This window comes from Xenopus laevis, chromosome 3S, assembly GCF_017654675.1.
Source record: "Xenopus laevis strain J_2021 chromosome 3S, Xenopus_laevis_v10.1, whole genome shotgun sequence".
Classification (NCBI taxonomy): Eukaryota; Metazoa; Chordata; class Amphibia; order Anura; family Pipidae; genus Xenopus; species Xenopus laevis.
In genome coordinates, this window is record NC_054376.1 from 19,786,021 (window position 1) to 19,809,806 (window position 23,786).

The 23,786-nt window shown below is 42.5% G+C and overlaps 1 protein-coding gene across 4 annotated transcripts in view; it reads left to right on the forward strand.

Moving 5' to 3' along the window:
- Positions 1-23,786, forward strand: part of LOC108712655 (adhesion G protein-coupled receptor L1-like) — a 442,227-nt gene that overhangs the window by 389,681 nt on the left and 28,760 nt on the right. For all 4 annotated transcript variants that reach the window (XM_041588058.1, XM_041588060.1, XM_041588059.1 and 1 more), the window contains 2 exons: positions 3,556-3,739; positions 4,817-4,939. In XM_041588058.1, coding sequence (XP_041443992.1) covers positions 3,556-3,739; positions 4,817-4,939 — 307 coding nt within the window. The remainder of the gene's footprint in view (positions 1-3,555; positions 3,740-4,816; positions 4,940-23,786) is intronic.

Genomic DNA, 23,786 nt, shown 5'->3' on the forward strand with positions numbered 1-23,786 from the left:
CACGCCTTGCTGACATTCAGCAGCGGTACAAAATGCCAGTCAGGCGTTTGATTTGCGACAGCCAGACTCGCTGGAATTCAACGCTCCTCATGTTGGAACGTCTGCTGCAACAACAAAGAGCCGTCAACGAATACCTGTTTGAACTGGGTGGTAGGACTGGATCTGCAGAGCTGGGGATTTTTTTACCCCGTTACTGGGTGCTTATGCGCGATGCCTGCAGGCTCATGCGCCCTTTTGAAGAGGTTACAAATATGGTCAGTCGCACCGAAGGCACCATCAGCGACCTAATACCCTTCGCTTTCTTCCTGGAGCATGCCGTGCGACGAGTGACAGATGAGGCTGTAGACCAGCGTGACGAGGAGCAGGAAGCGCACGATTTCTGGTCGGAATCACCAGAACGAACCCAGGCACCTGCTGCAACGCAGGGAGAGGTGTCAGAAGTGGAGTCAGAGGAGGAAGGTGGCTTTGTGGAGGAGGAGGACCAACAGGAGCAGGCTTCCCAGGGGGCTAGTGGTGACCTTTTGGGGACCCCTGGTCTTGTACGTGGCTGGGGGGAGGAGACCGTGGATGATGCAGTCCTTGATAACGAGGAAGCGGAGATGGATACCTCTGCATCCAACCTTGTGAGAATGGGGTCTTTCATGCTGTCATGCCTGTTGAAGGACCCCCGTATCAAGAGGCTTAAGGAGAAGGACCTGTACTGGGTCGCGACTCTACTAGACCCTCGGTACAAGCATAAAGTGGCAGAAATGTTACCAACATACCACAAGTCTGAAAGGATGCTGCATTTAGAAACCAGCCTGCAAAACATGTTGTACAATGCTTTTAAGGGTGATGTCACTTCAGGAACTCATCAACATTCCAGGGGCAGAGGTGCCAGTAATCCTGCCACGAGTGCACCTGCAAGGACAAAGCACTTTGGCCACTCTGTAACGTCAGACATGCAAATGTTTTTCAGTCCAAGGCAGCGGCAGAACCGTTCGGGATCCACCCTCAAAGAACGCCTCGACCGGCAGGTAGCGGACTACCTGGCATTAACTGCAGATATCGACACTCTGAGGAGCGATGAACCCCTGGACTACTGGGTGCGCAGGCTTGATCTGTGGCCAGAGCTGTCACAATTTGCCATGAACCTCTTGTCTTGCCCCGCCTCAAGTGTCCTCTCAGAAAGGACCTTCAGTGCAGCAGGAGGGATTGTAACTGAGAAGAGAACTCGCCTAGGTCACAAAAGTGTGGATTACCTGACCTTTATTAAAATGAATGAGGGGTGGATCTCGGAGGGTTACTGCACGCCGGAAGACTTGTGCTGAGTTTTTGATTCTGACTCCCCATGCAGCTGTCCTTCTCTGCACGCCTCATGACTCCACATACAGCTGTCCTTTAGCGTCCTCCTCCCTCCACCACCGTTACAAACTAGGGTGCAAACCCTACTGGTTTAATTTGAATCCAGGTAAATCCTGAGTTTTTCTGGCCTCTGTGCTTCAGTGGCTGTGACCAAAAAAAACAGAATATTTTCAGCATTTATATGGCATATTTTTTATGGCCTCTGTGCTTCAGTGGCTGTGACCAAAAAAAACAGAATATTTTCTGCATTTATATGGCATATTTTTTCTGGCCTCTGTGCTTCAGTGGCTGTGACAAAAAAATGAATATTTTCAGCATTTATATGGCATATTTTTTCTGGCCTCTGTGCTTCAGTGGCTGCGACAAAAAAAACAGAATATTTTCAGCATTTATATGGCATATTTTTTATGGCCTCTGTGCTTCAGTGGCTGCGACCAAAAAAAACAGAATATTTTCTGCATTTATATGGCATATTTTTTCTGGCCTCTGTGCTTCAGTGGCTGTGACAAAAAAATGAATATTTTCAGCATTTATATGGCATATTTTTTCTGGCCTCTGTGCTTCAGTGGCTGCGACCAAAAAAAACAGAATATTTTCAGCATTTATATGGCATATTTTTTATGGCCTCTGTGCTTCAGTGGCTGTGACAAAAAAATGAATATTTTCAGCATTTATATGGCATATTTTTTATGGCCTCTGTGCTTCAGTGGCTGCGACCAAAAAAAACAGAATATTTTCTGCATTTATATGGCATATTTTTTATGGCCTCTGTGCTTCAGTGGCTGTGACAAAAAAATGAATATTTTCAGCATTTATATGGCATATTTTTTCTGGCCTCTGTGCTTCAGTGGCTGCGACAAAAAAACAGAATATTTTCAGCATTTATATGGCATATTTTTTATGGCCTCTGTGCTTCAGTGGCTGCGACCAAAAAAATTGAATATTTTCAGCATTTATATGGCATATTTTTTCTGGCCTCTGTGCTTCAGTGTCTGCGACAAAAAAAATTTATATTGTTAGCATTTATATGGCATATTTTTCCTGGCCTCTGTGCTGCAGTGGCTGCGACCAAAAAAAATTAATATTGTTTGCATTTATATGGCATATTTTTTCTGGCCTCTGTGCTGCAGTGGCTGCAACAAAAAAAAATTAATATTGTTTGCATTTATATGGCATATTTTTTCTGGCCTCTGTGCTGCAGTGGCTGCGACAAAAAAAAAATTAATATTTTCAGCATTTATATGGCATATTGTTTCTGGACTTCTGGTTCAGTGGCTGCGACAAAAAAAACATAATTTTTCAGGAAAGTACACATGCCTAATTTTTCAGGGTTCTGCAACAGTGGCAAAATCGCATCTTTTATGGTCACCGCAGGTGATCAATAAAGTAGACCAAAACTGGGCCCACACTGCAGAATCAGTGTTTTTTGGTTCACTTCACTGTACATTGAATTACCTCTGCCTGCACGTGCGCACAAGTACGGTGACTGCTAAACACACCACTACAGAAATATTGCCACCAACAGGACGAACATCCTGGAGGTGACAAGCAACTAGTAATTAAAAACTATTATTTGCTCACTTGACGGTATCATTCATTAAAGCTCTTTGCGTCTTTTTGCGTTGCAGTAAGCACCGCGTTTCGTCTTTGCGTGTGAACAGGCTGTAACTTTTACACGACTTGATTGGCATGTAGACGCCGGACGTTTTAAAGCATTTTATTACACAGGTTTAGAAATGTAGTGTGATTTCTGCCCTTTACAGCACAAAACGCAGCGCTGTGTCAACAATGGATTTTTTAGAAACATTTTTGCCCTTGATCCCCCTCTGGCATGGCACTGTCCAGGTCGTTGCACCCTTTAAACAACTTTAAAATCATTTTTCTGGCCAGAAATGTCTTTTCTAGCTTTTAAAATTCGCCTTCCCATTGAAGTCTATGGGGTTCGCGACGTTCGCGAACCGTTCGCATTTTTGACGCAAGTTCGCGAATATGTTCGCGAACTTTTTTTCCGACGTTCGCTACATCCCTAATAGCATTATGTAGACTGTCATTCAGTAGTTATGGTGAGTGTAAAAGCATACATTAATCTGTGGTGCAGTTAATAACATAGGCATCATAGCATAGATTGCAATGCAAGTAGCAATAAATGGATACCTGAATCTCATTCTCTTGGTACATAAAGCAATGCCCTTATTTCTCTCACTCTCACAGGCAGTGGTAGAAACAGTTGATAACCTCTTGCGTCCAGAGGTGTTGCCATCGTGGAGGGACATGAATTTAACTGAACAGGAAAACGCAGCAACCATGTTATTAGACATATTGGAAGAAGGAGCTTTTCTCTTGGCTGACAATGTCAAGGAGCCTGCACGTTTTCAGACTGCAAGGCCCAACGTGGGTAAGGGGCATGTAGGGATGATAGGAAGTCTTCCTTCATTTTGAGTAAGGACAAGAGTTGGGTGCTGAGTTCTTTTTAAGGGGCTAAAAGTCAGAGGTAGAAGCAAAATGTGCATTCAACATTTTCTTTACAAGCCCTGATCTAGCACTGACACAGTTAGTAGTGACATCATTGTTAAGGACACCAGAAAGAAAAAAATCAGGACATTATATTGGCAAGGCCCAAACAACCTATAATTCTCTGATCTCTGAGATATATATTCATAATTAGCAAGAATGACCAGATCATATGCAAGAACCAGTGGAAGATTTACATCTAATCTCCTACCAATGTTGGTAAACCCAGTCCTTTTGAGAAAGCTCAGAAAATATAACCTGTGCCACACTTGTGAAATTTTACTTATTTTAGATTCTTGACAACCTACAGATTCAGTTAGGTGCACTGGGGGTGTATAGCGAACCTTCAATTTTTACATGTCTCATACCGGGGGACAGAGTAGAGAAGTCTCCTTTAAAAGTATGTCTAATTTGGAAGTAATCAAAGAGAGGGGACAGTGAGATTTAAAACACATATAGGATATTAAAGCAGAGACTTAAACACTGTCTGAATTGTATTTGATTCCTAGAGATGTCCAATAAATGAAATATGCCAGGTACTGAAAGTGAGACAGAACAGAGTTATCCCATTAAGGAAATACAGGCAAAATAGAAACCTCTTTAGATCCAATTAGTTTAATTAAAGACACTGTATTTGTTTCCATAAGACACAAAAGTAGAGGCCAAGCTTCCTTGACAATGTATTTTACCTTCTAAGTCTATTCTCTCTTACCTCATGCCAGTTTTTTCATTCTCCTGGACGTCTCCCTTCAGTTTCTATCCTCTTGCGATCTCTTTTCATGCTTTTAACACTAACTGTTATGTTGTTACCTCTCCTTCCTGCAGACACGCAATCAAATTCTTGATTCTTGCTTCAGGATTTCCTTTTTCTTGCATTCTGTCACATTCGGTGTGTTCTGTCTCTTTGTTCAATATCCTCATTGATCTCTCTCTCTCTCTCTCTCTCTCTGTCTTCTTGCAGTGCTAGAGGTCTCGGTGGTGAACACAGAAGGTTCAGTAACTGAGCTGATCTTTCCTCAGGACAATCTCAGTCTCAGCTCCATCCAACTCTCTGCTAACTCCATCAAGCAGAACAGTCGAAATGGTGAGAAACATCTACAGCAGTGTTTGTGGCATATAAACCTTGTATTTATTTCTATTTCTAGGAATGCATCTAAACTGAAGAATTAAATCTATTATGTTCAGCTTTTTCTTGTATTTTACTATATTTCGGGAAAATAAAATGCAATTATTTGTAATTAAGGCATAAACATTTTTTTTAGCAAAAACATTGGAGAGGGTCACAAATCTTCTTTCATAAACCAGAACTCAAGCTTAATGAAGAAGCAACAAAGAAATGCTGTGCATGTTTTGGTGGGTTCTGTACCAGGCCAAGGCAACTACTATCAGTGAAGATCTGTGCCTCTAAAGATGCCCCAGTAGCTCCCTATCTTGTTGAATCACAGCACATCCACTGGCTGCTGTCACTTACTTGAGCTTAGGGTCGAACGAAGTATATACAGGATATAAATGTCATGTTACAAGGCTGATTAGTTAATTAATTCAGATACTCATTACATGGAAGCTCCGAAACCAATGCAATTAGCATCAGAATTTAATATTCAGTCCTCAAGCATCAGCTTATATTACAGATAAACCTCAATTCCTGCTTGATGATTTCAGACAAACCCTAAGCTTTGCTTCTCAACAGCTGCCCAGAACCCACTAAGCATGTGAAACTTCTAAAAAAATCCAGGTGAGCGCCTGCGATAACTGAAGGCCTGGATCATTACTGATACTAAACCTTTTGGTCGTGGAATAGGTTCATACACAATTATTATATCCAGACCAAAGTCAGCAGCTTAGTGGCATATTTATGAAGTCAAAACTATGACATTCTCAGGCCCTGTTCATCAGCTTGAAACTCCCAGACTGAATTGGGAAGTTGATGATCCAATGGTTGGCCCAAGGGGTTAAGTGATCCGATCATCTCTATCTGACCCACCATCTGGGTGGCAATATCAGGCAAACATTTGAAGAAATCTGAAGTTCAGCATATCTTGCAAATTGTATTTTGACAAAGCTCACTATGCTTCAATGTATTTTTATATACAGAAATTCAGTTATAAAATATAAAATATAAAAAATTCAGTCCTGGGGAATTTTACTGTGTGAAACCTATAGAGCCTGTGGAAGTATTGTACCAATGTCTCTCTGCACACCCAATCCCTTTAGTACAAATACATTGCTAGTTTCATACTAATCTCCTCTTATTGTTCAAGAAGAGAGACTTTTTTATGTGCTCCATTTAGTAATTTTATATATGATCTATAACTAGCGAGGTTAATCGGTATAAGGTACTAAGATTAAAGTTAGTTAATAGGTGCCTTACCTAACCAACTACTCTGGGAATGGTAATACCAGGGGGCATATTTGTGACTCTATAATTCACCACACTATTCTAAGAGGGAACTCCAAATAAAGAGTGTCAGAATATTCTGTTTATTCTTTGATAATTATGAAACAGTACAATACTTTTTGGCTTGTTCTCCAACTTTGCATACATAAATCTGTGAGAATATGATTATCCATTGATGCAAACTATCGAGCTCTTTCAGATAACTTAGTCTGGCCAGAAAAATAAATTACAGGTATAGGATCCGTTATCTGGAAACCCATTATACAGACAGCTCTGAAATATGAATAGGCAATCTTCCATATACTTCATTTTATCCAAGTAATCCATATTTTTGAAAATTATTTCCTTTTTCTCTGTAATAACCAAACAATATCTTGTACTTGATCCAAACCAAGACATAATAAATCCTTATTGGAAGCAGAACAAGCTTATTGTTTATGCCTATGCTTATATGATTTTATAGTAGACTTAAAGGAAGATCCAAATTATGGAAAGGTTCTCTATCCGGAAAACCCCAGCATTCTGGATAACAGGTCCCATACCTGTACTAGCCTGACCTTTATCAGTCTTGCGAAAGTTTAAAATAGGGGAGCAGAGATTCCATGGTGAGGATTCCAGCCTGTATCAATGAGTTTTAATGACAGTAAAACTGCCATCTGTGGGCTGTTTGTTATTACAATTTTCCCATTTTATGGAACTTGGCAATTTATTGAATATCTTCTGTGATAAAGTAATAAAGTAGGGAAAACTCATGAATCTTGGAGAATCCAATAATGGTTTTTATAGCAGCACTTGACACATTTTGATCCTCAAGAGATATGTCTACTCAGCCAAGTTTTCTGTTAAACAAGCTGGGATTAAGTTATCCCTATAGTATTGGTTTCCAATTAAACCCATAGAGCCATCTCTATTTTCTATATATTATGTGAGATGTCTATGAATGTTCAGTGAACCATAAAGCATCTTTTTGCATTTATTTTATTTGATTTAGATATCCTGGCAATGATTGGTTGCAGAGTAAAACTTAATAGGCTTGGATTAAAATATGGAAAACACTTACAATGCCCATTTAACTGTGACTATATGATGAAAGAAGTTGACCTACACACCTAAATACATGATTTAGTTTTCTATCCACTATTTGGGTGCTGGTGGAACTTTATCATTACTGGTTACTGTGTTTGTGGGTGAAGATGAGGACAAGAATGTTGAATGTTTTGATCCTTGGTACAATATTTTTATGAAGGTGATGGAAAGAGGGTGAAACATTGACTCCGGTAGTGATCCCAGGCTGTTTTATGTCTGCGATCAATGTCTTAATAGAAAAGGTCTTTTTTCTGCATTAGGAATACTTGGAAAAATATAAAGCTAAGAAAAAAGATACATGAGGATATTATCCTATAAAATCCAGAAAATTGGCATTTAGTCCAAAGCTAAAATTGAAAGGCCTTCAAACTAGGCCAACATCCAGTGAATAAAGCCCCTCCTGGGGGACAAGTTCCACAACTAAGAAACCTTATACCATAAAAACTACATCTAAAAAAATTGGGAAAGAATTGTTTATCAGACAGGATAGAACTTTGCAGTATTTCACGTATGTCAAATACGGTCTCTAGAGTGTCTCTGGATACTCTTTTAGGTACCTCTTTGTCAGATATCTCTTTGTATAACATATGTTCCATTTTCTGAGATGCTGTGAGGTCTGCCTGTAAATAGACTCTGATGTGCCCCCCTGGATACTCAGTAAAATCATTCGGTTTTCACATTGAACCTCTGTGGGTTTCCGTTTTGGTTGAATCCACATGGAATGTTGTTGTTTCACAATCCTGTGGATAAATGGCATGAGAACCCTTTTAAGTTTCCTAGTTGATATTCTTCTTGCTGTCTCTCTAATTATTTCATAGGTTGTCTCTGGATATTCTGGGCGCCATCTCTCTGAATATTCTATAAGACATCTCTCTGGGTATAACTGGCTCGGCCTTTCTGATATTCTATAAGGATAGATAGCCCGTGGGCTGGATAGATTGCCTTTGGGCTGTCTGAATAGATAGCCTGCGCTTGGTCTCTTGATAGTCAAGACTATTGTTGCTCTGTACAGTATTTGCTGAAAGTGTGACTCTGCACTTGAACTAAATCTGAATATTTGAGCAAAAATACATTAATAACTAGATTGGTGATTGAAAAATCTAAGCTTTCTCTTCATGCCTTTGCTTCCTAACAGGTATCTCTAAGAGGTTATTGCCCTCTAGCTATTGCTGTACTATATCTCCCAGCAGCCCCCAAAAGCCATAGTCAAGGGGTTGCTGTGCTGTGTATTTCAATAGAGGTTGGAGGCCAGTCAGTTGGATATTAGGGATGTAGCGAACGTCGGAAAAAAAGTTCGCGAACATATTCGCGAACTTGCGCAAAAACGCGAGCGGTTCGCGAACGGTTCGCGAACCCCATAGACTTCAATGGGAAGGCGAACTTTAACATCTAAAAAAAAAATTTCTGGCCAGAAAAATGATTTTAAAGTTGTTTAAAGGGTGCAACGACCTGGACAGTGGCATGCCAGAGGGGGATCAAGGGCAAAAATGTATCTGAAAAATCTGCCTGTGTGTGCTTGGAAGAGATAGTGTAGGGGGAGAGCTGTTAGTGATTTCAGGGACAGATGATAGTAAGTTTGCTGGCTAGTAATCTGCTTGATACTGCTCTGTATTGGAGGGACAGAAGTCTGCAGGGATTTGAGGGACATTTTAGCTTAGGTAGCTTTGCTGGCTAGTAATCTACTGTTCTCTTTAAACAACTGCCATACGTTGACCTTGTAGGCATTGTTTGCCCAGTTTTTTTGGACGCAGCCACTGAAGCACAGTTGCCATAAAAAATATGCCATATAAATGCTGAAAATAGTCATTTTTCGCCATACGTTGACCTTGTAGACATTGTTTGCCCAGTTTTTTTGGTTGCAGCCACTGAAGCACAGTTGCCAGAAAAATATGCCATATAAATGCTGAAAATAGTCATTTTTTGCCATACGTTGACCTTGTAGGCATTGTTTGCCCAGTTTTTTTGGTCGCAGCCACTGAAGCACAGTTGCCAGAAAAAATATGCCATATAAATGCTGAAAATAGTCATTTTTTGCCATATACGTTGAGTCAACGTATGGCAAAAAATGACTATTTTCAGCATTTATATGGCATATTTTTTCTGGCCTCTGTGCTTCAGTGGCTGCGGCCAAAAAAACTGGGCAAACAATGCCTACAAGGTCAACGTCGTTGACCTTGTAGGCATTGTTTGCCCAGTTTTTTTGGCCGCAGCCACTGAAGCACAGAGGCCAGAAAAAATATGCCATATAAATGCTGAAAATAGTCATTTTTTTGGTCGCAGCCACTGAAGCACAGTTGCCAGAAAAATTATGCCATATAAATGCTGAAAATATGCATTTTTTTGGTTGCAGCCACTGAAGCACAGAGGCCAGAAAAATTATGCCATATAAATGCTGAAAATATAAATTTTTTTGGTTGCAGCCACTGAAGCACAGAGGCCAGAAAAATTATGCCATATAAATGCAGAAAATATGCATTTTTTGGTCGCAGCCACTGAAGCACAGTTGCCAGAAAAATTATGCCATATAAATGCTGAAAATATAAATTTTTTTGGTTGCAGCCACTGAAGCACAGAGGCCAGAAAAATTATGCCATATAAATGCTGAAAATATGCATTTTTTTGGTCGCAGCCACTGAAGCACAGTTGCCAGAAAAATTATGCCATATAAATGCTGAAAATATAAATTTTTTTGGTTGCAGCCACTGAAGCACAGAGGCCAGAAAAATTATGCCATATAAATGCTGAAAATATGCATTTTTTTGGTTGCAGCCACTGAAGCACAGAGGCCAGAAAAATTATGCCATATAAATGCAGAAAATATGCATTTTTTTGGACGCAGCCACTGAAGCACAGTTGCCAGAAAAAATATGCCATATAAATGCTGAAAATAGTCATTTTTTGCCATACGTTGACCTTGTAGACATTGTTTGCCCAGTTTTTTTGGTTGCAGCCACTGAAGCACAGAGGCCAGAAAAAATTAAACCAGTAGGGTTTGCACCCTAGTTTGTAACGGTGGCGGAGGGAGGAGGAGGACGCTAAAGGACAGCTGTGTGTGGAGTCATGAGGCTTGAAGAGAAGGACAGCTGCATAGAAGTCAGAACAAGTCTTCCGACGTGCAGTAACCCTCCGAGATCCACCCCTCATTCATTTTAATAAAGGTCAGGTAATCGACACTTTTGTGACCTAGGCGAGTTCTCTTCTCAGTTACAATCCCTCCTGCTGCACTGAAGGTCCTTTCTGAGAGCACACTTGAGGCTGGGCAAGACAAGAGGTTCATGGCAAATTGTGACAGCTCTGGCCACAGATCAAGCCTGCGCACCCAGTAGTCCAGGGGTTCATCGCTCCTCAGAGTGTCGATATCTGCAGTTAATGCCAGGTAGTCCGCTACCTGCCGGTCGAGGCGTTCTTTGAGGGTGGATCCAGAAGGGTTGTGGCGCTGCCTTGGACAGAAAAACATTTGCATGTCTGACGTTACAGACTGGCCAAAGGGCTTTGTCCTTGCAGGTGTGCTCGTGGCAGGATTACTGGCACCTCTGCCCCTGGAATGTTGATGAGTTCCTGAAGTGACATCACCCTTAAAAGCATTGTACAACATGTTTTGCAGGCTGGTTTGTAAATGCCGCATCTTTTCGGACTTGTGGTATGTTGGTAACATTTCTGACACTTTATGCTTGTACCGAGGGTCTAGTAGCGTTGCGACCCAGTACAGGTCCTTCTCCTTAAGCCTCTTGATACGGGGGTCCTTCAACAGGCATGACAGCATGAAAGACCCCATTCTCACAAGGTTGGATGCAGAGCTATCCATCTCCGCTTCCTCATTATCAAGGACTGCATCATCCACGGTCTCCTCCCCCCAGCCACGTACAAGACCAGGGGTCCCCAAAAGGTCACCACTAGCCCCTGGGAAGCCTGCTCCTGTTGGTCCTCCTCCTCCTCCTCCACAAAGCCACCTTCCTCCTCTGACTCCACTTCTGGCACCTCTCCCTGCGTTGCAGCAGGTGCCTGGGTTCGTTCTGGTGATTCCGACCAGAAATCGTGCGCTTCCAGCTCCTCGTCACGCTGGTCTACAGCCTCATCTGTCACTCGTCGCACGGCACGCTCCAGGAATAAAGCGAAGGGTATTAGGTCGCTGATGGTGCCTTCGGTGCGACTGACCATATTTGTCACCTCTTCAAAAGGTCGCATGAGCCTGCAGGCATCGCGCATAAGCACCCAGTAACGGGGGAAAAAAATCCCCAGCTGTGCAGATCCAGTCCTACCACCCAGTTCAAAAAGGTACTCGTTGACGGCCCTTTGTTGTTGCAGCAGACGTTCCAACATAAGGAGCGTTGAATTCCAGCGAGTCTGGCTGTCAGAAATCAAACGCCTGACTGGCATGTTGTAGCGCTGCTGAATGTCAGCAAGGCGTGCCATGGCTGTGTAGGAACGTCTGAAATGGGCCGACACCTTTCTGGACTGGGTGAGAACGTCCTGGAATCCTGGGTACTTGGAGACAAAACGTTGGACTATTAAATTTAACACATGTGCCATGCAGGGCACATGTGTTAAATTGCCTAGTCTCAACGCTGCCAACAGATTGCTTCCATTGTCACACACCACTTTTCCGATCTGCAGTTGGTGTGGGGTCAGCCACCGATCGGCCTGTGACTGCAGAGATGACAGGAGTACAGATCCGGTATGGTTTTTGCTTTCCAGGCACGTCATCCCCAAGACAGCGTGACAACGGCGTACCTGGCACGTCGAATAGCCTAGGGGGAGCTGGGGGTGCACAGGTGTGGAGGAGGAGAAGGAGGACCCAGCAGCAGAGTAAGAAGAAGAAGAAGACGAGGTAGAGAGCGATGGAGGAGTAGAGGTGGTGGCAGAACCGCGTGCAATCCGTGGCGGTGACACCAACTCCACTGTTGTTGTTGAGCTACCCATTCCCTGCTTCCCAGCCATTACCAAGTTCACCCAGTGGGCAGTGTAGGTGACATACCTGCCCTGACCATGCTTGGAGGACCATGCGTCAGTAGTCATATGGACCTTTGGCCCAACACTAAGTGACAGAGATGCGGTAACTTGGCTCTGCACATGTTGGTACAGGTGTGGTATTCCCTTTTTAGAAAAAAAATTGCGGCTGGGTACCTTCCACTGCGGTGTCCCAATTGCTACAAATTTGCGGAAGGCCTCAGAGTCCACCAGCTGGTATGGTAAAAGCTGGCGGGCTAAGAGTGCAGACAAGCCAGCTGTCAGACGCCGGGCAAGGGGGTGACAGTCAGACATTGGCTTCTTACGCTCAAACATGGCCTTCACAGAAGCTTGGCTGGTGGCAGATGACTGGGAATGGGAACAGGTGGTCAAGGTGGAAGGCGGAGTGGAGGGTGGTTCAGACGGGTCAAGGAGAGCAGAGGTAGAGCAGTAAGATGCTGGACCAGAAGGAGTGTGGCTTTTAGTTTGCCTGTTGCCTTTGAGGTGTTGCTCCCAAAGTGCTTTGTGCTTGCCGCTCATGTGCCTTCGCATAGAAGTTGTACCTATGTGGCTGTTGGGCTTACCAAGGCTCAGTTTCTGACTGCACTCATTGCAAATTACAATGCTTTTGTCAGAGGCACACACATTAAAAAAATCCCACACTGCTGACTTTTTGGAAGTGTGCGATCTGGCGGTAACAGTAGAAGTTGGCGGCATTGGCGGCATTGGCGGCAATGGCGGGTGCGTTGGCCGGCTGAACACAGGTGCCGATACATGTTGTTGCCCTACTGATCCCTGCGGGCTGTCCTCCCTGCTTCTTCTAAGTCTTATTCTCCTACTGCCTCTCTGACTCTCCGTCTCTCCATCTGAACTACCCTCCTCTTGCTCTCTTCTACTAGGCACCCACAAAACATCAATCTCCTCATCATCATTCTCCTCAGATGCATCAATTTCTTCTGACACATCACAGAAGGAAGCAGCAGCGGGGACCTCCTCCTCATCACTCATTATGTCCATCTCTGTCGTGTTCTCTGCCAGAATTAAATCTGGTGTAAGGTCCTCATCTCCTTCATCTTCTTCTGGCAATAATGGTTGCGCATTACTCAGTTCAAGAAACTCATGGGAAAATAACTCCTCTGACCCCAGTGAAGAAGGGGCACCGGTGGTGGAGGAAGTGTTACGTGGGGTGGCCATAGCAGTGGAGGATGAGGAGGATGTTGTGGTAAAGTTAGAAACGGTAGAGGATGGGGTGTGCTGTGTAAGCCAGTCAACTACCTCTTCAGCATTTTGGGAGTTCAGGGTCATTGGCTTTTAAAAACTGGGCAATTTGCTAGGGCCACAGGATTGCATAGCAGCACGGCCCCTAGCACGGCCTCTGCGTGGCGGCCTGCCTTTGCCTGGCATTATTTTTTAAAAAACAACAACAACAACAAAAACTCAGTTGGTTTTTCTGGAAACGATAATACACACAGCTAGATGGCGGGTTGAAGAAAACAGTGTGCAAATAATGCCTACAAGGTCAACGTATACACTACTACAGCGGTGGATACGGATTACGTAAAATATATTATGGCTGCTTGAAAAAAGTCACTCCGGTGTTTTTTCTGGAGACGGTAATATTATGGATATTTAGACAGAATGTGAACAAGGTCACACAGCTAGATGGCAGGTTGAAGAAAACAGTGTGCAAATAATGCCTACAAGGTCAACGTATACACTACTACAGCGGTGGATACGGATTACGTAAAATATATTATGGCTGCTTGAAAAAAGTCACTCCGGTGTTTTTTCTGGAGACGGTAATATTATGGATATTTAGACAGAATGTGAACAAGGTCACACAGCTAGATGGCGGGTTGAAGAAAACAGTGTGCAAATAATGCCTACAAGGTCAACGTATACACTACTACAGCGGTGGATACGGATTACGTAAAATATATTATGGCTGCTTGAAAAAAGTCACTCCGGTGTTTTTTCTGGAGACGGTAATATTATGGATATTTAGACAGAATGTGAACAAGGTCACACAGCTAGATGGCGGGTTGAAGAAAACACTGTGCAAATAATGCCTACAAGGTCAACGTATACACTACTACAGCGGTGGATACGGATTACGTAAAATATATTATGGCTGCTTGAAAAAAGTCACTCCGGTGTTTTTTCTGGAGACGGTAATATTATGGATATTTAGACAGAATGTGAACAAGGTCACACAGCTAGATGGCAGGTTGAAGAAAACAGTGTGCAAATAATGCCTACAAGGTCAACGTATACACTACTACAGCGGTGGATACGGATTACGTAAAATATATTATGGCTGCTTGAAAAAAGTCACTCCGGTGTTTTTTCTGGAGACGGTAATATTATGGATATTTAGACAGAATGTGAACAAGGTCACACAGCTAGATGGCGGGTTGAAGAAAACACTGTGCAAATAATGCCTACAAGGTCAACGTATACACTACTACAGCGGTGGATACGGATTACGTAAAATATATTATGGCTGCTTGAAAAAAGTCACTCCGGTGTTTTTTCTGGAGACGGTAATATTATGGATATTTAGACAGAATGTGAACAAGGTCACACAGCTAGATGGCGGGTTGAAGAAAACAGTGTGCAAATAATGCCTACAAGGTCAACGTATACACTACTACAGCGGTGGATACGGATTACGTAAAATATATTATGGCTGCTTGAAAAAAGTCACTCCGGTGTTTTTTCTGGAGACGGTAATATTATGGATATTTAGACAGAATGTGAACAAGGTCACACAGCTAGATGGCGGGTTGAAGAAAACAGTGTGCAAATAATGCCTACAAGGTCAACGTATACACTACTACAGCGGTGGATACGGATTACGTAAAATATATTATGGCTGCTTGAAAAAAGACACTCCGGTGTTTTTTCTGGAGACGGTAATATTATGGATATTTAGACAGAATGTGAACAAGGTCACACAGCTAGATGGCGGGTTGAAGAAAACACTGTGCAAATAATGCCTACAGGGCAAATAATGCCTAAAAGGTCAACTTATACACTACTACAGCGGTAGTAAAATAAAAAAAAGTAAAATAAAAAAAAAATGAATATTAAAAAAAAAATTAAAGTTGGTGCTGCTGAACTACTAGGAGCAGCAGATTAGCACACCAGTCCCACTCCCCAACACTGCTAGACTAATAGCACTGGGCTCTTATAGTAGTAGTAGTAGTAGTAGTAAAACAACAAAAAAATAAATAAAAGCAGTCCTTACAAGGACTACTGTTATTGCAGCAGTCAGCAGATGAGATCAGAAGCAGGACAGCTGCCCACTGCAGCTACATACAGAGCACTGCAGTAGAAGGTAGATTACTAGCCAGCAAAGCTACCTAAGCTAAAATGTCCCTCAAACCCCTGCAGACTTCTGTCCCTCCAATAACAGAGCAGTATCAAAACGATTACTAGCCAGCAAACTTTCAACTGTCCCTGAAATCACTAACAGGCAGCAGCTCTCTCCCTACACTATCTCTTCAGCACACACAGGCAGAGTGAAAAAACGCTGCAGGGCTTCGGTTTTTATAGGGAAGGGGAGTGGTCCAGGGGAGAGCTTCCTGATTGGCTGCCATGTACCTGCTGGTCTGGGGTGAGAGGGCAAAAAAAAGCGCCAACAATGGCGAACCCAAAATGGCGAACGTCGCGCGACGTTCGCGAACTTCCGGCGAGCGCGAACACCCGATGTTCGCGCGAACAAGTTCGCCGGCGAACAGTTCGCGACATCTCTATTGGATATCCCAAACTGCGGTTAATACTTATTTTGTATTTTTGGGGGGATTTGAATTTTCGAATAATGCATTTTTGTTGTAAAGTCCTTGTGCTTGAAAAGTAACTGTTATCTGGTGACGGGTTTTAGTTTTCCCTAACAACCAGGCAGTATTTTGGAAGTCAATATCAATAACAATAAACTAAAGCCTCAAAGTATCACAAGAAATGAAAAATTAAGGGAGAATGTAATAAAAGTTGTTAAACTCTAAAACTAGTCTCAATGTGAAAATTGATGCCTCTGCATGACTTTAATGTAGCTTTTGCGAACCTGGAAACTTTTTAGGGACCACTCTGAACGAGAAAGAAAGATTGCAAATTATATAGTTTGTGCGCAAAAGTAATAAAACTTCTTCTGTTTACATCAAATTATCATGCTTCAAGCACATCTTAAAAGTGTGCAATTAAAATCTGAAATTCCACAAAACACTATTGAATAATATAAAATTGTAAATTGCAAATTTTTGCTTGTATTTTTTAAAATTTGTAATAACTTCATAAATTTTATTACGTTCCCCCCCAAAGCCAAAGCCATGTGTATTCCATAGGCAGAGTGTAAGGTCCTCAAGGACTGATCACCCTGGAGGGCTATGGGCCGGCTGGGAACACCGCCGCCTGGTTCCTTGCTCCTCAAGTGCCGGTTCTCCTATGTCTCTCGCGGCCGCTCACTTCTGTGTTTATGCGCCATGTGATGATGTCACGGCGCTTTGGCATGAAATTCAAATGTATTAAAAGGGACTTTGGTAGTAATCACATTGCCCGTTGTTAGGTTTAACTTAGTTTGTTCATGGTTGTGTATTCCTAGTGAATCCTTTCTGATTATCCTGATATTGACCTTCCTGACTATTCCACGCTCTCAAATCCTGGTCCTAGCCTGTCTGACCATTCTTTGAACTCTGCCTGCACTGACCCGGTCTGTCTGACTATTCTTGAATACTGATTGTGCTGGCCCAGTCTGCCTGACCACGATTTCCTGTCTGACACGTCTTCTGAGCTGTGTTGCCTTCCGTCCAATATCCTTGTAAAATGATCGTGCCCCTTTGCTGTCCAGAATCCTTTGCTTGGCTCTTCTCTTATTAAAACCTGGTGGCATCCAATTAGCGGAGGGCTCATCCCAAAGTGAAAGGTGGCTGTTAAAGGCAGAAGCAAGAGCCGAGACCAGGGAGCCTAGCACTGGTTCTGGATTTAGGGTGCCGAACGTGACAGTACAACAGGCCCATGAGAAGAAAGAAAATGGACGCCGAAGGTCATGCTGCTGCTCTGCAAACCTCTGAGCTGCTTTTCTCTACCCTCCTACAGTGCCTAGAGGAACAAGAGGGGAAACAGGACTACATAATTCAAGGTCTGCGTTCCCTCTCCGACAGGCTGGATGCAGTTCAGCAAGCCTCTACTGTGGTTCCTGAAGGGTCCTCCCCATCATCTGTGAACCCAAAATCCCCTTCCCTGATAAGTTTAGTGGGAATAGGAGTACATTTTTTGTTTTTCAAGAGGCATGTAAGTTGTACCTCAGTTTTTTCCCTCACAATTTCCCTACTGGTGAGGATGAAGTAAGGTACGTTGTGACCTTACTACAAGGTGACCCACAAGTGTGGGCACTAAGATTACCCCCCTCTGACCCTCCCTGTCTTTCCCTAGAGGTATTTTTTACCACCATGGGCATGTTATACGATGATCCAAATCGTGTTAAATCGATTCCACACTTCGTAAACGTCATGGAAAAAGAGTAATTGAGGACTACTGTACGGAATTCCGCTGCTGGTCAGTTGAGACGGCGTGGAACGATACAGTTCTTCGTAGCCAATTCCGGGTGTGGCTTTCTGACTCTGTCAAAGACAGCCTGGTTAATTACCCTTCTTCATCCACTTTGGATGACCTTATGAAGGTAGACATCCAAATTGATAGGAGGCAAAGCTGTAGGGGGTACATATTTTTCTACAGTATGTAATACTGATGAATCACCACCTCCCCCGTTGCCTATTCCTCATGGTGAACCCATGCAATTGGGTGTTACTCGGTTGTCCCCTGAGGAGAGGGCTCAAAGGTGATCCCTGGGTCTGTGTATATATTGCAGGATAAGGGTCACTTCCTAAAAGAGGCCGGGAAAACGTCAAAGTCTTAATGGAGAAGGGGAGCTCCATTTGGGATGAGAGATTCAGTGGGGATCTTAGTGTAAAGATTCTTGTCTAGTTTCTACTCAAATGGTGGCAGTTACTTCCCTAGAGGAACTTCCTTCTGTAAAGCAGGGTTCTAAATCTCGTTCTGGGGTACATTGGTTCCCTTTTGGCAGCTACGTCCGCTCAAAAAAGAGCAGCCGAGAAGTCCCGTAGGGAGATATCCAAATATCGGGTTGGGGACTTGGTTTGGTTATCCACAGTGAATATCAAGCTTAAAATTCCATTTCTTAAGCGGGGGTCCAGGTTTATTGGTCCATATCCTGTTGTGGAGATTGTTAACCCTACCTCTGTCTGTCTCAAGCTGCCTGATATGTTTAAGTTATGTCATTTGTTTCATGTTTTCATGTTAAAACCTGCTGTACAGGTCCACCAGCAATCATGTCCTCATCCAGGTTTGGAGCTGTGTTGCCTTTCGTCCAATATCCTTGGTAAAATGATTGTGCCCCTTTGCTCGTCCAGAACCCTTTGCTTGGCTCCTCTCTTATTAAGACCTGGTGGCATCCAATTAGCGGAGGGCTCCTCCCGAAGCGAAAGGTGGCTGTTAAAAGCAGAAGCAAGAGCCGGGACCAGGGAGGCTAGCACTGGTTCTGGATTGAGAGTGCTGAACGTGACACAGTGATTTAGCTTAGATATTTCAAGTTCAAGTTCCCCTTTGTGGTCCAATATTTGGGCAAGGCTTAATCACTCATAACAATGTTGTATAAATATCTAAATTGTTTTCCAAAACTATCAAAGTAGAGTAGACACATGTTTGGTCCAAACTTCATCCTCATTGGGCTTCGGGTTTGGCTTCAAGGAGTATCCACTGATTTGGGCTCCTGCTAGTGGGTAGTACATAGGTGGGACAAATCACACAAAAATATCCAAGCCACGTATACCCTTAATGGGACTGCACAAGGCAAATCCATAATGAAAAGGGACCTTGGAGTCCTTGTACATGATAAACTTGACTGTAGCAAGCACTGCCAGTCAGCAGCATCAAGTTCAAATAAGGTCTTGGGCTGTATTAAAAGGGACATAGATTCACAGGAGGAGGGGGTCATTCTTCCAATGTACAGAGCACCGGTAAGGCCCCAGCTAGAATATGCTGTACAGTTTTGGTCTCCAGTGCTCAAACAGGACATTATTGAATTACAGAGAGTGCAGAGAAGGGCAACAAAGCTGGTAAAAGGTATGAAAAATCTTAGCTATGAGGAAAGACTGGCCAAATTGGAGTTGTTTACACTGGAGAAGAGGGGCTTAAGGGGTGATATAACATACATAGTAACATAGTAAGTAAGGTTGAAAAAAGACACATGTCCATCGAGTTCAACCTTTTTTTTTTTTTTATTAACTACCTATCTGACAGTTGAACCAGAGGAAGGCAAAAACCCATCTGAAGCCTCTCCAATTTACCTCAGAAGGGGAAAAATTCCTTCCTGACTCCAAAATGTCAATCGGACTAGTCCCTGGATCAACTTGTACTATGAGCTATTTCCCATAACCCCGTATTCCCTCACTTGCTAAAAAGCTATCCAACCCCTTCTTAAAGCTATCTAATGTATCAGCCAGTACAACTGATTCAGGAAGAGAATTCCACATCTTCACAGCTCTCACTGTAAAAAACCCCTTCCGAATATTTAGGCGGAACCTCTTCTAATCGGAATGGGTGACCTTGTGTCAGCTGGAAAGACCTACTGGTAAATAAAGCATTAGAGAGATTATTATATGATCCCCTTATATATTTATACATAGTTATCATATCACCCCTTAAGTGCCTCTTCTCCAGCGTGAACATCCCCAATTTGGCCAGTCTTTCCTCATAGCTAAGATTTTCAATACCTTTTACCAGCTTAGTTGCCCTTCTCTGTACCCTCTCTAATACAATAATGTCCTGTTTGAGTGATGGAGACAAACTGTACGGCATATTCTAGATGGGGCCTTACAAGTGCTCTATACAGTGGAAGAATGACCCCCTCCTCCCTTGACTCTATGCCCCTTTTAATACAGCTATATGATATGACAACTATGTATAAATATAAGGAGATCATATCATAATCTCTCTAATGATTTTTTTACCAGTAGGTCTTTCCAGCTGACATGATGTCACCCATTCCATTTAGAAGAAAGGAGATTCCCCTAAATATTCAGAAGGGTTTTTTTTACAGTGAGAGGTGTGAAGATGTATAGTTCTGTCCCTGAATCAGTCGTACAGGCTGATACATTAGATAGCTTTAAGAAGGGGTTGGATGGCTTTTTAGCAAGGGAGGGAATACAGGGTTATGGAACATAGCTCATTGATCCAGGGACTAGTCCGATTGCCATTTTGGAGTCCGGAAGGAATTTTTTCCCTCTCTGAGGCAAATTGAGGCTTCAAATGGGGTTTTTTCTTTCGTCTGGATCAACTAGCATTTAGGCAGATTAAAATAGAGTTAAAAGGTTGAACTTGATGGACGCGTGTCTTTTTTCAATCTAACTTACTATGTTACTATGTAAAAATAAAGGTTGTATGCAAAAAAAAGGGATTTATACTCTTAGAACCGGCTGAGTACTACTTAAATATTTGTATCAACATGTGTATGAATAAAAAGGCAAATGGTTATTAGACAACCGTGCCAGGGAATCACAATAGAAATAAAAACACTTAAAACCATTTGGAGCTGTTAAGTAAAAGAAGGGGCCTCTCCTATTTTAGTTACAGCACTCTATAGAGCTTAATTCAAGTAATGCGCATATCAACATGTACTGTAATGCAGAAAAAAATAATAATAAAGGACCATGAGGTTGTCAATAGAGGTGTAAAATTTCAATATATAAATCGGTAAGTCCAAACAGCAGTTGGTGTCCCATGTTGTTTAGGTTGTAAAAAATAACCTGTAATGAACTTATAAAATCCTAGGCATGCATAAATATCTTTATCCCTTGTGGTGATCCTGTTTCCTGACCCAAGAGTTAAACATGTGTGGCATCTTCACAGGGTTAATAAATTTGCTACTTAGCTGTAACACCGCTCCACTTTAGATTCCATGTTCTATCTTTGAAGTCATGTTATCCGATACCCAATGCTGCTTCATTCAACCTTGCTGTGTTCCATGCAGACACAGTCACCGTGTCGACTCGTCCTAAATCAATCCGTCATGTATGTAAAAATAAACCTACAGCTTGCAAATATTAATAGAACATTGCACATTGCACTCGAATTATGGATCGGATCATAAAAATGCCAGGTCAGTACTATGACCATTGATTTGAGAAACCGTATAGTATCTTATGATCTGTGCATCTAAACATCTATCCGCAAAAGTATCCAAATATTTTTGTGAACTATGTCTTATGTAATTATTTTGTTCATAGTAATTTGCAGGATATTTCATATGGATTGGTTTTGAGTCATCAGATTGCGTTTGTAAATGCATGGTGTGTTGACTCTCTTCATAATCCTTGGTCTCTGAACAATGTTATAATTGTTATTGGGAGCCCCACATACGGTTCAGTAGGAAATAGGGCTTGTGATTCCTGTTACCCTATAGAGGATATGTTTGATTAAACTGTGGTTTGTCATATCCTATCAAACCTCTTCCAAAGATCTCAGGAGGTCACTTTAATTGTTTGAAGTGCCCCTGTATTATTATGTTTCTCCAAAGAAGCTGTAAGGGGCATTTGTGTAATTATTGTTACGTGCAGATCACTATATAGAAAGAAGAAAGGATAATTTATGGGCAGAAGGAAAGTACGAGTGAGGAGAATTCATGAATCAAATGATAAAATGCCTTTGCCCCCAAAGAGTATATTTACGGGGTAAGATGTCTCTGTATATTTTTTCAATTGCTTCTACAGATATTTTAATGTCAGGATCCTGTCTGAAGTGCCTCTCAGTCACATTTTTTTCTGTGTCTCTGTATTTTGTGAGGCATCTCTGGACTCTCTTAAAGGAAAACTATACCCCCCAAACAATGTAGGTCTCTATAGAAAGATATTGCATAAAACAACTCATATGTTAAACTCTGCTTCATGTAAATAAACCATTTTCATAATAATATACTTTTCTAGTAGTATGTGCCATTGGGTAATCATAAATAGAAAATTGCCATTTTAAAAACTAAGGGCCACCCCCTGGGATCGTAGGATTCACTGTACTCACAAACATACCAACAAACCATATACAGTATGTTAGGTCACATGAGCCAATTGAGAGACAGAGCTGTGTCTTTTGCTTCCACACTTCTTTCTGTTACAGTTAGAGTTGAAGTATTTCTGGTCAGGTGATCTCTGAGGCAGCACACAGACCATCACGAAATGGTGGCCCAAGGCAAGAGATGTAAGGGCAATATTTACTTAAATATATATTCCAGTTTGGTAAGATTCTTTAATATGTCACTTAATATGATATAAACTATCTGTTCCTTAAGTGTTCATTTTGGGGGTATAGTTTTCCTTTAATGGCGTTCCTCCTTTGTGTTTTGTGATCTAAATATTTTCTAAGCTGTCTCTGAGTAATCATTTTCCAAAAGGCCTATGCATGAAAAAACAAAAGCTGCATATGGGTCTGTATTTGTTTTTCTACCACAAATACTTGGCACCCTGTTGCAGGTGTCTTGGGGAGGGTGCTCATTTACATGTTCATCTGTAATGTCATTGAAATTTTGCTGTGACCAAGACCCCATGTATAATAATGTCATTGCATATAAAAATTTTATGTAAATGCTCACAGGGGCACTGAAATCTTGCACATTAATGTAAGTCTTTGAATGGGTGAGTTGCAACCAAAGCTGCTGCTTCTTATGGCGACCATGGAAAGACTGCAATCACATATAAACTGCCTGAGGTAGAGTCCTGCACGGGCCTATTTTTTGAGACCTGTACCCAACCCGTACCCGAAACCCGCAAGCTGACCCGCATGTTCACAAATTAACCAATTCGCATTAAGCCAACTAACCTTCCGACCCAAAGGACACGTGAAGTTATGTCACATTTGACCAGAAGTGACATCACTCCAACGCCAAATCTTCGGAAAAAAATTAACTGAAAGAAAACACAAGGGAGGGTGGGAGGGATCAAGCCCGCACCTTTGTTTGGTACCCAGCCAGGTTACCCGCGGACTGCCCACACGGCCAAGGAATCAGGGACTTTTTGCCTGAAACCCGACCACTTTGTCGTTATTCCGCGGGTACCTGACCCGATGCAGCACTCTAGCCTGAAGCCTTTAGGGGACCATACAATGGCAGATTTAAGCTGCCGATCCGGTCCTTATCTCCCAGTGTATGGGGCCCTCTGATGGGTCCGTAGAAAAATCACCGGCACACAGGAATTCAGTTAGCAGGGCAAGCCCTTGCAACGGCATTAATAAAATTGCAAGGGCTTGCCCTGCTAATTGAATTCCTGTGTGCCGGTGATTTTTCTATGTACCTTGGTTGGGAGGTTGCCAATTCCCCTACCACCGGGCACCAGGTTTTGTGAGGTGTGCGGTCTCTCCAATTGGCTTGGCCCTCTGATGGGTCTCCATGACTGATATCTGGCCAAAAATTTGCAGATTTGATTTTTCCGTCTGATCG